Raw genomic sequence first — 14,536 nt, 5'->3', positions numbered from 1 at the left:
TGTTGGTTTTGTCCGGTTTTGTCCGGATCGCTTAGCTTGCATTCTCAGTAGGGTTGCCAACTTTCCATTTTTCCAAAACCGGACAAAACCAGCAATGCGAGCCAAGTGATGTTCAAGTGATGATCAGTGTAGTTCTCAAACTTAACAGATCGATAATAATAATAAAAAGAGTTTGCGAGAATAGAAATACCCAAACAGTAATTAAGCAAGATTCGCAAGAACCGGACTTTTGCTCTCCGGTCAGTGGTTCTGACCGTACACGGTACAAATTCCCTTAAGACCGGATGTCCGGTCCAAAACGCCAACCTCCTCCACCCTCTTCGCGGGCATTGCTGGTTTTGTCCGGTTTTGAAAAAATGGAAAGTTGGCAACCCTAGATTTATCAGCAAAAGCCGGACCTGTCAATCAAGTGCTAAAAAAAGACAAAGAAAACTCCTAGCTAGCTGTCCGGTTTAGTAATTGGAATCTTAAACCCTACAGCTGAGTATCTGAATTTAATTAAATATAAATTAAACTCAATTAAATGTGAATTAAACAAGACACTCGAGATGAAACTCATTTTGCAATGGTTACACAATGATGCATTTATTTATTTATTTATTGCATTTATGTTGCACTTTTTATACAAACGTATCGCAAAGAATGATACAGTACATAGCAGAAAAAAAAACAAATCACAATACATTTGTATAGCGTGTCACACATGCAACTGCCACAGTCAGACCCTTTAAATAACAGATTTAAATAACAGTATACACATAATAATACAAAAGCAGCAATTCTAAAGTTATATTAAAACCCACTAAGATACGCATACGAATTTCCCCTGCACATTCCTTTTCATGTGCACCTTGCTGTAGAAGGCAATCCAGCCCATCCGTTTCCGTTTCTGTCTGCTTGCTGTAATATTGAATATCACCTGCTAAATATTTGCACAGCCTTGGCATAATAATAATATTATCTGTAGGGAGGGAGAGGACATGCTGAGCTCCCATAGCGTCTCTCTTTTACTGGAATGTGAGCATATTAATGAGGCATGTTAAGTATATTTATCTTGGGGTGGGGGCTGGGACTATTGTGAAGCTGTCTGCAGTGTCTGCGGTCATTGAATCCTTATTGATCCAAAAGGAACACGCGGGCCGTTGGAACGCAATGGAATGTAGTAATTCTATAAATTTATGAATGACTCCATTCATCTCCAGACACGCCCCGAAACCCCGCTCGTTGCTCCTCGCACTTCTGAAAAGAGCTCACAGGCCCCGCCTTCCCACAGCCCCTCCACCCCTTTGGAATGTCCTGGCTCGGTGCCTCCCTGTCGATTGGCTCGTAGCCCGGGGGTAGGCGGGGCTGCGCTGAGCAGCACAAGAAGCGTATAAATTGGTGCTGCGAGGCTGTGCTGAACTACAGTCTAACAGAAAGGCGATAGAATTCGGATCAGAAACAAGAAGAAGTAAATAATAAGCTCTCCATATATTTATATAGTCAGTATTCAGCTTGATCTTGAAGTACCTCGACGAACCGCAACTTGGAGAAAGAATTTTGGACTTGTTCTAAATCTCGGATTTTTTAAATAAGTATTTAAAAACAATGGAGAAAGTTGTTTTGCTCGCGTTCCTTACATTTGTAAGCATTACTCTGGTAAGTTTTTTTTTTTTTAAGGATTTAACATTTTTTAATACATGTTACTGTACTGTCACATTTGTTTAAGTCTTAATAATTCACATTCCACTCATTAAACAGCATGATCCTTGCATACAAACATTTCATACTGTAAGATAACCTATATCATTATTATTTGCACGACTACAGTCTGGTGCTGGAAACAGTGAACACGTTGCTCACGTTACATCCGTGCAATTCATTCACTCACTCAACTAGCAGAACCGTTTAACCCTTACCGTTATCCTTTCCTCGATGTTAGGTCCAGAGTTACTGCCCCGCGGAGTGTAACTGCCCCGCCGAGCCACCCCAGTGTCCCCCGGGGGTAAGTGCAGTGCCGGACGGCTGCGGCTGCTGCAAAGTGTGCGCCCGGCAGCTGAACGAAGACTGCGGTCCGGCCCAGCCCTGTGACCACCACAAGGGACTGGAGTGCAACTTCGGGGCGGATCAGAGGAGCTACCGGGGCATCTGCCGAGGTAAGAAAGAAACCATCGCCCGGCTGATGATGTATACAAATCAAAGAGACTTGCATCCGATCGATGCATGTGGCGTAATGTAGTGATACACTGTATCGGTGTATGGCCGCTGTCTGAATAAGGAGATATGGCGTTCTATAAGGGGGGGGGGGGGCATTATTTTACCTCTAATGTTGGCTGCCGGTCAAACAGTATAATTGCAGTTCCAAATAACCCTTGTTGCTGTTGCCTGGTATAGTGTTATAGACCATGCCTGCGCACATAGTGGTTACACACGCTGATTGCAGGGCTGCCTCCTCCAAAGACTGTCACCCAACATATTTTAAAAAGGTGGATTTGATACATTAATTATTCAACTTAAAGCCAATGATCTCAACTCTTAATAGTTTACTGAGGTTAGCTGAAGTCATGGTAAAGCAGAGCTGCAGGAGGAAGTGAAAACATTGGAACAAAACATGGTCAGCATTCAGCGCAGTGGGGGTATGTCTGGGACACAGCAGAGAAACAAGCTGGTGTGATGGAGCTCAGTTTGTACTAGAAGACAAACTCTGTGATGTAACTGTACTATGTAACATGCACGTGCTGTACACAAACATTCTGCTGTCAGTCTTCATGGCCAGGCTCTGTGAGAGCTAACCTGCATCTGTCACAGTCTTCATGGCAAGGCTCTGTGAGAGCTAACCTGCATATGTCACAGTCTTCATGGCAAGGCGCTGTGAGAGCTAACCTGCCTCTGTCACAGTCTTCATGGCAAGGCTCTGTGAGAGCTAACCTGCCTCTGTCACAGTCTTCATGGCAAGGCGCTGTGAGAGCTAACCTGCATTATAAGGATTGCAAGCTTGTTTTCTGGTTGTCTTAGTTCACAGGGCTACACAGGTGACCTGTACTGCGTATTAGTTAACTATGGAACAGTTTATTTTATTCTGTACACTGTATAACTATGTGCATGTGTGTGCGTGCATGCAGTCTAAAGGGGTCTGGTTTCAATGGCTTTATATAGGAAGAGATGGGCTATTTATCTGAACTATATAAAGGGGAGTGTATTTTTGTATAATGTGAATTCTATCTGCCATATAGCTAGCTAGCTAGAATGACATTGTAAACAAGTGAGAAGTGCCATGCTCTAAATGTAGAACCCCTCCTTTCATAAAGCACTCGCCAGAGTGTCAGCAGCTCTTAATAAAACTGCAGTGGCAATCCCCTCGCTCTCTGGGTTGTATAACACAATCTGAGCTACAGCACAGCTTTCTTTACAGGGTTTGTTTTTTTTGTGTAAGGGGAACCACAGTACCCCCTTGTGGCTTTCCTCGATATTGTAATTTTTTGTATACACAGCGCTGCTTCAATGTTTGACCTTAATTTACTGTCGGGCCGTGTTGGCAGTACATTGTAAACGTCTTGTATTTTCAGACATATATATATATATATATATATATATATATATATATATATATATATATATATATTAATTAACGGTGTGGTGCTTTGTTTTTTAACTGCTATCCTGTTAAAAGAAATGGCTGTTCTGTGGTGATACAGCCATTTGCAGTTGTATGGTAGAATGCAGAGGGAGTTGGCCCCTTGGTGACTTCAGTAATGTACTGGAGAGCGTGCACGAGCTTTGACTGAATAGCCTGCAGGCTCACGATCATCCACTGCTAACTGGCAGCTCGGAGACAGAGAGGGGGAGGTGGGGGTGTTTTGAAAGGGGAGAGGAGGGGAGAGGGGTCTGTCCTGTGAACTTTAGTCTAGTTTAGCTGGTCAGAGAAGCTGCTCACTGTAGAAATCAGTCTATTGAAATAATCAGCTGCACAATATCTACGACAGAAATATCTACACTTCAAATGCCCGGCCTTTGAACATATATGTGCTTTACTTTATTATTATTATTATTATTATTTATTTCTTAGCAGACGCCCTTATCCAGGGCGACTTACAATCGTAAGCAAAAACATTTCAAGCGTTACAATACAAGTAATACAATAAGAGCAAGAAATACAATAACTTTTGTTCAAGCAAAGTACAAGTTTGACAAACCACAATTCAATAATACAGCAGGTAATAGTGATAGTTACATCAGGATATGATTAAATAGTGATAGTTACATCAGGATGTGATTAAATACAAAGTACTACAGGTTAAAAACTTGGCAGATTACAGTATTCTGAAGTACAGGATTAAATGCAGTAAAATAGGGGGGTGATAAGAGCAAAATAAAGCACATTTACATGAAGGGTGATAGTGTCCCAGGATACAAACAGAGGAGTTCTACAGGTGCTCTTTGAAGAGGTGAGTCTATACTTTACAGTTGGTCTGGTTCGTGCATTTCCTTTATTAAAACAGGGCAGGGCATGATGTTGACGTTCTCTGTATTCTCACATCAATAACAAGTTGATTTAGGCCACTGTCCTGCAGCAAAGCTTTTTGATTCCCAATGGACTACATGCACATAGAGTAAAGTGCTTTTCCACATGACCCAAGGAACCCAATGCAGAATCCATGTGACTGCACATGCAGGAGAGCAGGGAGTGCAGTCAATGTGACCTGCAGCTCGGATCTCAGCCCCTTGAGTTAGTAACACACTGCTGGCTGGCTGGGTGTTCTTTTTCCAGACAGCCACAATAGCTCAGCTCCCAGGTCTTTGGGGAGTTGGAGAATCTTTCCAGCACAGTAGCAGATTCAAATACAGCTTTCCTGCTGTTTCCTCTATTATTATTATTTTTTGTTGAGGTGCTTCAGGGGACACTTGTGGGGGTTAGAGATCTCGCTACTGTGCTGGTGCGGCTCCTGCTTGGGTCTGCCAATATCCCAGCATGCACCATGCTGGCTGCGGGCACCAGCAGCAGACAGACTAGGGAGAAAATGAAGTCAGCCCTGAGGAATGTGAAGGTCGGAGAGTTGAGACGGGGGGCCTGTGTGTGTGTGTGTGTGTGTGTGTGTGTGTGGTGCAGAAAGCAGCAAGCTGGAATTTTCATTAGTCTGCCTCAGAAAACCAGGTGTAAATTATCAACACACACGCAGGCAGTTTAGTGAGCACAGCATATCCGAGCACAAGCATGTTACAAACATACATGCATGTTCTAGGCGTGTGCAGCCAGCATGCGTACAGACACTACCAGCCATGCACAATCCGCTGGTGCTCTTGTTTACCTATGGGTCAATTGAAGACTTCCTGTCAATGTTTCTCACTGAACGTATACACTCAGCGCCAGTGAGTGTTTCACACTTACAGATTTGCTTTATGTTTTTTTTTTTTTGCTTTGTTGTTCACGCTTATTAAAGAAGTTGACAGAATCTCACAATTTCTTTCTGTTTATCGACAGCCAAGCTGGAGGGCCGCACCTGCGAGTACAACGGCAGGATCTTCCAGAACGGGGAGAACTTCCAGCCCAACTGCAAGCACCAGTGCACCTGCATCGACGGGGCGGTGGGCTGCGTGCCTCTGTGCCCCAGCGAGCTGCCCCTGACCTCTGCATCCTGCCCCAACCCGCGCCTCGTCAAGGTCCCGGGACAGTGCTGCGAGACGTTCGTGTGCGACAAGGAGGTCAAGAGGCACCACGGCAACAAGGGTCCTAGCAACGCCTATAACAACGAACTCTACGACTTCGGCAAGCAGCGCGGGTACAAACACCTGGCCGGTAAGAGCAGCTTTATTTATTATGTAACACAATTCAAAGACAGGGAGTCTTTACTAGGAATCGTAAAGAAACATCATAAAATGACAAACGTTTCTACTAGAAGTCCTTCTCAATGTTAATCTTTTCTTTTCTAGTTAATTTGAATATGAACATGCATTGCCACAAATATATTTCAAACAATATTGCCCCAGATTAATATGCTGGAGTGAAGGGGCCGCCGTTTCTCTTTGTGGAAAAGGGCTGTGCTGATATTTGCAGTGCTTGTTGCCGTGTCTCCTATTAAACTCTCACTGTCTGTGTCCAGCTTGGAGGCCTCTGTTTGAAGGTCGCTCCCTGCAGAAGAAGTGCGTCCTCCAGACCACGGACTGGTCCCAGTGCTCCAGGACCTGTGGGATGGGCGTGTCCACCCGCATCACCAACGATAACGGCCAGTGCAAGCTGATGAAGGAGACACGCCTGTGCAACGTGCGGCCCTGCTACCAGAGCCACATCGCCAAACTCAAGGTACGAATCAGACATCAGGCTGTTTTAGCTGCAACCATTCACTTATATAGCGCCTTTATAAAAGTTTAGCACAGTAACAGCATAGCAAAGTCTTAAAAAGCATGTTAAAACATAAGTAAGCATAGTGAAACCCAGAGTGGTATGGTAAATGATGTTTAAATACATGACAAACCAGGCTAAACTACAGTAAATGCAGTCGTTCCTATTCACATCTGCAGGTGTGAGCTGAATTGTTTGAAACAGCAAGTGGAGCGTTCTGCTTCCCTTACTGGTTGAAGTATCAGCCAGCTTGTCTGCCAATTTTCACGCAGCAGAATTCAAGTCTTGTGCTTCTCTCCAAGAGATGTTCCACAGTTTCTGTTGAGAAGGCAGGCTGGCACAATAGAGGTGGATCAGGACATGCCTCTCAACCTCCGCATAGCTGACCTTACTGCAATAGCTGATACCGGGTGCTACACTGCAGCTGCATCCTAAATTATCAGCATTTACCGTGCATAAGGAAGCTCTTTCCCACGTAAACGCATACTTGGAAAGGCAAGCTGGTATAAATAAATTACTCCATCTCTCCCGTCTTCACCCCAAGAAGGGGCCGGCGCTGTCCTGCGAAGGCTATCCCATGTCATGTATTTATACAGCACCTCTATAAAATGCACAGGCAGGCTCGTAAATCTAGCCCATTTAAATATAGTCGCTTCCTGCGGCCCTGCTTGGCAACCCAGGGGCCTGATTTAGGAAGCAGGGTTTTAGGAACGCTCCAGCAATAAACATGCAGGCTGGTGCGGGCAGCTAAGCTGAGGCTCCATGTGGTGAAACTTCCTGACACAATAAACATGCAGGCTGGTGCGGGCAGCTGAGCTGAGGCTCCATGTGGTGAAACCTCCTGACACAAAAAACATGCAGGCTGGTGTGGGCAGCTGAGCTGAGGCTCTGTGTGGTGAAACCTCCTGACACAAAAAACATGCAGGCTGGTGTGGGCAGCTGAGCTGAGGCTCTGTGTGGTGAAACCTCCTGACACAATCAAACGCAGCCACAGCATTCCAGGGCATTCGTCTGGGGCTTCCCTAGTTGTCTGTGAGCTGTTTGTAAAACATTACATTTTAACAATGGTCACATTTTCAAAGCGTTTACTCAAGTCTTAATTTTACAAAACTAGAATTGCACCACGGAGTTCTATCATTCAAGTCCTCTTGAGCATTGCAAGGGGTTTCTCGTTTTGTAACATTCCCGTGATTTTTTTTCTCCTTTCAAAAAATAGAAGTTAATTAAAGGCTGGAGGCAACGTTTTGAAAATTCTTAAATTAAAACGCATATTAAAATATTGTTTTAATCTTTAATTAGCTGGTATTAAAATGTCTCAACATGGTACCCCATCAAACTACTGTTAGGGAAAGGAGAGAAGCCCCCCTACGTGCTTTACAGATGTTCATTTAGTCATTGGTTTCCTATTATTCTTAGTAATAGTAGTATTCCTTTGCATATTTTTGATTCAGTAATTTTATAATTTCAGTTACACAAACAACTACGAACAGAGACTTTGAATGTTCAAAGTAGACTAGTTAACAGCATTGCTGAACTAACCCTGCACCCCCCCCCCCTCTCTCTCTCTGCAGAAAGGGAAGAAGTGCACTCGCACCCGTAAAGCCAAGGAGCCGCTGCACCTGTCCTACGCAGGGTGCAAAAGCACGCGCCGCTTCCAGCCCAACTACTGCGGCACCTGTGTGGATGGCCGCTGCTGCGCGCCTCAGAGGACCCGCACGGTGAGCGCGCGCTTCATCTGTGAGGACGGAGAGGCTTTCGACCGCAACGTGATGATGATCCAGTCCTGCAAGTGCAGCTCTGAGTGCAGCCAGCTTAACGAGGCTGGTTTCCAGCCCTATTACAGGCTGTACGGGGACATGCACAAGTTCAGTGAGTGAGAGGGATCCGGGCAGATCACACAGAGAGGGAGAAGAAGGGAGAAAATCCAACAGCACTGAAACTGGAAGGACTGTGTGTGTGTGCGTGCGTGCGTGTGAGGCTATGTTCAAATGGCATTGGGGGAAACCAAAAGGTGTACGCCAAAGTGTTGTATCTTTCCTGCACTCTTTGAGCACTCCTGAGAAGATACAGAATGTATTGCGAGACTGGATGTCTGCTGACGGGAGTTAGCGGTCGATGTGCGACTGTCCCCTTCTTTGGGACTAATAATATCTGTCGCGCGGCTTCTGGCCCGTTCTCGTGTTCAGTGGCTGTGATTTGTGTTTGTATGAACAGTACGGTGTGTTCTCTGGTGATGCTGTACTTCACAGGGCTTTCTGAATCTCCAACTCAACCTATCCCCCCTCTGAAAGCAACGATCCTCTACTACCAAGACTGGGAAGCAAATGTTTAAAAAAAGAACTGAGTCTCAAGTCCTTTAAGGAATAAAATGGATCCGTCCTTCTGGAAGGCAATGGAATGGAGCGTGAGAACGTGGTCTCAAGTTGACCTCTAGTAACTTGTATCAACACCTGTTGTAACCCCCTGCTTCATACTCTGAAACAAGTGCTGGGAACGCTAGAGGGAGAGCCGAGAGCCACGCAGACAACAGAGCAATAAGCCCTGGTTCAGGCCAAAATGGCAGCTAATTACAATAACATAGCCATCGTTACAAAGTTCTTGTAAATGCTTTAGAGATGCGCTCTCCCCAAATTCTCTCCCAAACTGTTTTACACGCTGCAGTAGAACAGCAGAGGCCCTGTTAGAATCCACGGTAAACGGTACACTCTGAAGGGGAAGCAGCAGTAGCCACAGTAACTATTTTTTCTGCATATCTCTGTTTTTTCTTTAGATTTAGATACTAGATTTTGCACAAAAAAGCTTCAAAACGCTGTTGTTTTGGAACTATGAAAAATTAGCTTCTTTTTTGGGAGCTGTTTCTTATACAACCATTTGTAACACATGTTCATATTGAATTCATGTTATATTGTTGTTCTTTGTATGTATGTATGTTTGTTCAGTATATCAGACTGCGCCGTGGGGAGATGTTCGTTTCGGCTGTCAAGCACTTCTGCTTGTTTAGTCGTGTTTTTATTTTACTTTTGTTTTGTTCCCTGTACAGTGAATTCTGCCATGTGCTACTAAACTAGCCTTTCTATTTAAAAAACAAAATGGGACTGAGACTGTAACGAGTATATGACACTAGTATACTTGAAATAGAATGTATTGTGTGTACATTACTGTGTACTGGAGTTTTATGACATTTTACATTTTATATTGGAAATGTCATTCAATGGTATGCGTTTGTACAGAACAGTGCTGTGCTTTAACATTTTTATGAAACATTTATTTAAAAAAATATATACTAAAAAGCTTTGTATACGACAGCAAGCTTTTCGTTATTTTGGTAATGCTTTAAAATAACAGCTGCAAATTCCAGGAATTTCATAGAGATTCATAGAATTGCATAGGAGTAGCATCTGAATAACACACACACACACACACATATATATATATAGAGAGAGAGATATTATTGTTTAAGCCCTAAAGTCACTTTTAAAAGCTCCTGAAGTGGAAGAGCACAGGAACATTGTGCACTGGTGGAGCTCACAGGGGTTTGGGGCTGTTGAAAGCAGAAGCGTTGTTTTAGATTGCACAGTGTACATACACTGCCATTGTCTGGGTCCCTCTCTCTATTCATACAGCCAGTAGGGGGAAAGCCCTTTAGATGTGGCTAGATCAGGCCTTTGTACATCATGGGTTCTATTTCATGCAAACGTTCATTCTCAACCCCACGGCTGCATAATTACACTACGTGTACATCTCTGTGTATTTTGTATTTATCGAAAATGTAGCATCTGTTTTATTTTGGAGATAAATATTAATAATATTAATATTAATAATATAGTGGATTTTGTTTTGTTTATTATATATTGAATGTCTATTGTTGTTTATTTTAATTATTATTATTGTTGTTGTTTTTTTAATTATTGAATAATAAATTTATTTTATAGATAAGGTGCTTTTCTTCCCTTCTTTTTCTGGATCTGTTTCAGTTCCAAAGTTAGACTTGTTAGAGTATGTTGGCGAGTCCTATACTATTTATGCTACCATACTGCCCTGAAATACAGGGATGGAATTATGACTCCATCCCTGGTTTTACTAGGAGTTTAATAAGACACCCCTGAGCTTGTTACCTCTACACTGTAGCTAGTCAAGCTCATAGTAAAACCTGGAATGGCTAAAACTGCTATAGGAGTCTTTATTTTCATCCCTGCAGTACCACGTGGGCTTCCACACACACAGTCTAATGTAGCACATTAGCACACCAGGCCCACACAACCTTATAGAAACCGTAAACTAAATATCAGGGAATGTAAAGAAACAGGACTGCCAACAAGGTCTGCCTGGTGTCTGATAAGAGTAGAACGCACAGAAGGTTTAAAGTCTATAGAAACATGTAGTCAGTGAGACACCCAAGAGTAATACTGTAGTGTCCAACTCAACATGACTGCGGGTGACTGCTAGGTACAATCAGCAAGCATGAGGACAGGTAGTGTTTGACAATCACTGATACATTGGCATGCTCTGTTTTAAATAGTAAAGTGTTTCTCAAACCCAGTCCTGGGGACCCCCTGTGTCTGCTGGTTTTCATTCCAACCGAACTCTCAATTATTCAACAAGACCCTTAATTGAACTGATAATTTGCTTAATTAGACCCTTTTAATTGTTTTCAGCTCTTGAACAGTTGCATATTTCAAGTTAGCTATAACAATTTATAAGTAACTTGAACTGCAACTGTTTACGAGCTGAAAACAAGTAAAAAAAAAGGTCTATTTAAGCAAATTATCAGTTCAATAAAGGGTCTAGTTGAGTAATTGAGAGTTCGGTTGGAATGAAAACCAGCAGACACAGGGGGTCCCCAGGACCGAGTTTGAGAAGCCCTGATTTAAAAGCAAGAAAAGGGGGTTCACAAAAAGCCTTTGAACGCCACTGAAAACATTGTGACCCTTCTAAAGGTTCTGACCCCTCTTCTATACCCAGCATACAAGATGCAACTCTTCACTACATACCTTCAAATACACATGGAAATGTGTCCTAGTAATATATAAACAGGGCACCAGGTCAATTAATCCAGCAGTGAATGTTTAATTGAGGCTTGCATAATGAAAGCCTATGGCGATCGATAAGCAATCAATGGATTTTGATCAATGTCTGCACCTGCCTATACACTGCAGCTTCCTTATCCTGTATGGGTCAGGCAGGGCTCTTAACGAGGCTGGTGGAAGCCTGACAGGGAGCAGGGCTCGGCCTGTGTGCAGAGTGCAGTCTAGGCAGCTATCATTGCACAGTGTCTACTGTAACTGCAGGAGTGCAAAAAAAATACTCAAATACGCCAGCGTCACAGTGTCCACTTCTTAGCATGAACTTCTAGGATTACTGTCTGCAGGCAAAGCAGCTAGAGAGGAAGAGCACAGCAAGCATGCCGGCTGTAGAACAAGGTGTCAGACACACAGCGTTTTATTAAGACATTACAACAGTTAAGCAGTGGACTCGTCTGGATTGAGGGATCAGTATCGCTTCAAGGCCCTTTCTCACGATGAAATACCGAGGGACAACTCTCGGGGACCTTACACCAAACTCAAAAAGGAAAGCGATGTGGCTCACATGTAAATAAGTAAGGATAAGTATGGATTTGAAAATGAAGCCCCAGTTAGCACTCCTTGAAATGGGGTCAAATGATAATGTAGCCAGTATTAATAAGAGATATGGAAATGGGTTTTAAGGAGGTGTGGGTTAGCTGTATGAGGTAAGAATTTATTTTTAAAAAGCCTTGGTTAGCACTCTTTCAAATGTAAAAATTTACAACTAAAATGTGTCTTAACCCTCCGCAACATGGAAGGCTTGCATTTGCTCTTTTTTTTTTTTGGCAAACTCTACTCCACGCACAGCACTGGAAAGAACAAAAAGCTTCCACAAATGAAACTGCAAAGATGTTGTTTTCCAAAAACTAAAAACCGAATGACTGTTAGCAGCAGAGCAGTCAGACTCCTTCAGTTCACACCCACACCCTTCCCCTTGCTTTGATGTGTGAAGACTTTTATAGGGGGAGGAAAATCTGCTGATGAGGGAACAGCTGAGGGAACAATTCAAATCATTTTAATAGTCTTCCGCACGTTTAACTGCAGGGGGACCCCCTACTGGTGCAGGGAGAACTGGAGGAAAAAACAAGACATGACTGTGGCAGTGTCTCCGAGTAGACTTCTACAGGAATGTGGCAGTGTCTCCGAGTAGACTTCTACAGGAATGTGGCAGTGTCTCCGAGTAGACTTCTACAGGACTGTGGCAGTGTTTCCGAGTAGACTTCTACAGGACTGTGGCAGTGTCTCCGAGTAGACTTCTACAGGACTGTGGCAGTGTCTCCGAGTAGACTTCTACAGGACTGTGGCAGTGTTTCCGAGTAGACTTCTACAGGACTGTGGCAGTGTCTCCGAGTAGACTTCTACAGGACTGTGGCAGTGTCTCCGAGTAGACTTCTACAGGAATGTGGCAGTGTCTCCGAGTAGACTTCTACAGGACTGTGGCAGTGTTTCCGAGTAGACTTCTACAGGACTGTGGCAGTGTCTCAGAGTAGACTTCTACAGGAATGTGGCAGTGTCTCCGAGTAGACTTCTACAGGACTGTGGCAGTGTCACACCGAGTAGACTTCTACAGGACTGTGGCAGTGTTTCCGAGTAGACTTCTACAGGACTGTGGCAGTGTCTCCGAGTAGACTTCTACAGGACTGTAGCAGTGTCACACCGAGTAGACTTCTACAGGACTGTGGCAGTGTCTCAAAGTAGACTTCTACAGGACTGTGGCAGTGTCTCACTGAGTAGACTTCTACAGGACTGTGGCAGTGTCACACCGAGTAGACTTCTACAGGAATGTGGCAGTGTCTCCGAGTAGACTTCTACAGGACTGTGGCAGTGTCTCACTGAGTAGACTTCTACAGGACTGTGGCAGTGTCACACCGAGTAGACTTCTACAGGAATGTGGCAGTGTCTCAAAGTAGACTTCTACAGGACTGTGGCAGTGTCTCACTGAGTAGACTTCTACAGGACTGTGGCAGTGTCACACCGAGTAGACTTCTACAGGAATGTGGCAGTGTCTCCGAGTAGACTTCTACAGGACTGTGGCAGTGTCTCACTGAGTAGACTTCTACAGGACTGTGGCAGTGTCACACCGAGTAGACTTCTACAGGACTGTGGCAGTGTCTCAAAGTAGACTTCTACAGGACTGTGGCAGTGTCTCACTGAGTAGACTTCTACAGGACTGTGGCAGTGTCACACCGAGTAGACTTCTACAGGAATGTGGCAGTGTCTCCGAGTAGACTTCTACAGGACTGTGGCAGTGTCTCACTGAGTAGACTTCTACAGGACTGTGGCAGTGTTTCCGAGTAGACTTCTACAGGACTGTGGCAGTGTCTCCGAGTAGACTTCTACAGGACTGTAGCAGTGTCACACCGAGTAGACTTCTACAGGACTGTGGCAGTGTCTCAAAGTAGACTTCTACAGGACTGTGGCAGTGTCTCACTGAGTAGACTTCTACAGGACTGTGGCAGTGTCACACCGAGTAGACTTCTACAGGACTGTGGCAGTGTCTCACTGAGTAGACTTCTACAGGACTGTGGCAGTGTCTCCGAGTAGACTTCTACAGGACTGTGGCAGTGTCTCAAAGTAGACTTCTACAGGACTGTGGCAGTGTCTCACTGAGTAGACTTCTACAGGACTGTGGCAGTGTCTCACTGAGTAGACTTCTACAGGACTCTGGCAGTGTCTCCGAGTAGACTTCTACAGGACTGTGGCAGTGTCTCCGAGTAGACTTCTACAGGACTGTGGCAGTGTCTCCGAGTAGACTTCTACAGGACTGTGCTGTGGCAGTATGGCCGATGCTCATTTAGACTGCACACATTAAACCACTCAATACAAGCAGAGTGTACAGTTGACCCCGTATTACAAGGCACAGCTGTACTTCTGAATTTGTATTAAATATCTGCATTAAAGGCCTTCACACACCAGACACAACACAACTTTTACTGGAGCGACACGACAAATTCGCTGCGAGATCACTGTTCACACCAGAAGCGATCATAGACACGACAGCTGGAAATTTGTGGTGCGTGTGGGTGGTGCCGTCACAACAGGAAATGAAACCATAATGGTTGTACGGGCAAAACTGCACTGCTGTGCTCTTATTTAATAATTAACAAAATAAACAGTTAACAAAGCAAAGGACACAGGCCAAAGTAAAACAAACACT

The 14,536-nt window shown here is 44.2% G+C and overlaps 2 protein-coding genes across 2 annotated transcripts in view; one reads left to right on the top strand and one right to left on the bottom strand.

Moving 5' to 3' along the window:
• The window catches only part of LOC117965542 (regulator of G-protein signaling 5-like), a 126,298-nt gene extending 124,296 nt beyond the window's left edge, over positions 1-2,002 (bottom strand). The window contains exon 1 of the mRNA XM_059008352.1: positions 1,899-2,002. The gene's annotated coding sequence lies outside the window, so the exon portion shown is untranslated. The remainder of the gene's footprint in view (positions 1-1,898) is intronic.
• On the top strand, positions 1,396-10,259 carry LOC131706716 (CCN family member 1-like). Its single transcript, XM_059008345.1, has 5 exons — positions 1,396-1,638; positions 1,922-2,135; positions 5,459-5,773; positions 6,078-6,277; positions 7,888-10,259. Exons 1-5 carry the CDS (start codon positions 1,588-1,590, stop codon positions 8,191-8,193), a joined length of 1,086 nt encoding a protein of 361 aa, XP_058864328.1. The 5' UTR covers positions 1,396-1,587; the 3' UTR covers positions 8,194-10,259.
• Positions 10,260-14,536: the final 4,277 nt, after the last annotated feature.

This window comes from Acipenser ruthenus, chromosome 36 (assembly GCF_902713425.1).
Source record: "Acipenser ruthenus chromosome 36, fAciRut3.2 maternal haplotype, whole genome shotgun sequence".
Lineage (NCBI taxonomy): Eukaryota > Metazoa > Chordata > Actinopteri > Acipenseriformes > Acipenseridae > Acipenser > Acipenser ruthenus.
Note: the sequence above shows the minus strand (reverse complement) of the source record. Positions and strands in the feature narration are given on the sequence as shown.

Coding starts and splice junctions, on each gene's coding strand:
- LOC131706716 (XM_059008345.1), top strand. CDS start 1,588: ATGGAGAAAGTTGTTTTGCTCGCGTTCCTTACATTTGTAAGCATTACT. Junction 5,774..6,077: donor CGGGTACAAACACCTGGCCG/GTAAGAGCAGCT, acceptor GTCTGTGTCCAG/CTTGGAGGCCTCTGTTTGAA. Junction 6,278..7,887: donor GCCACATCGCCAAACTCAAG/GTACGAATCAGA, acceptor CTCTCTCTGCAG/AAAGGGAAGAAGTGCACTCG.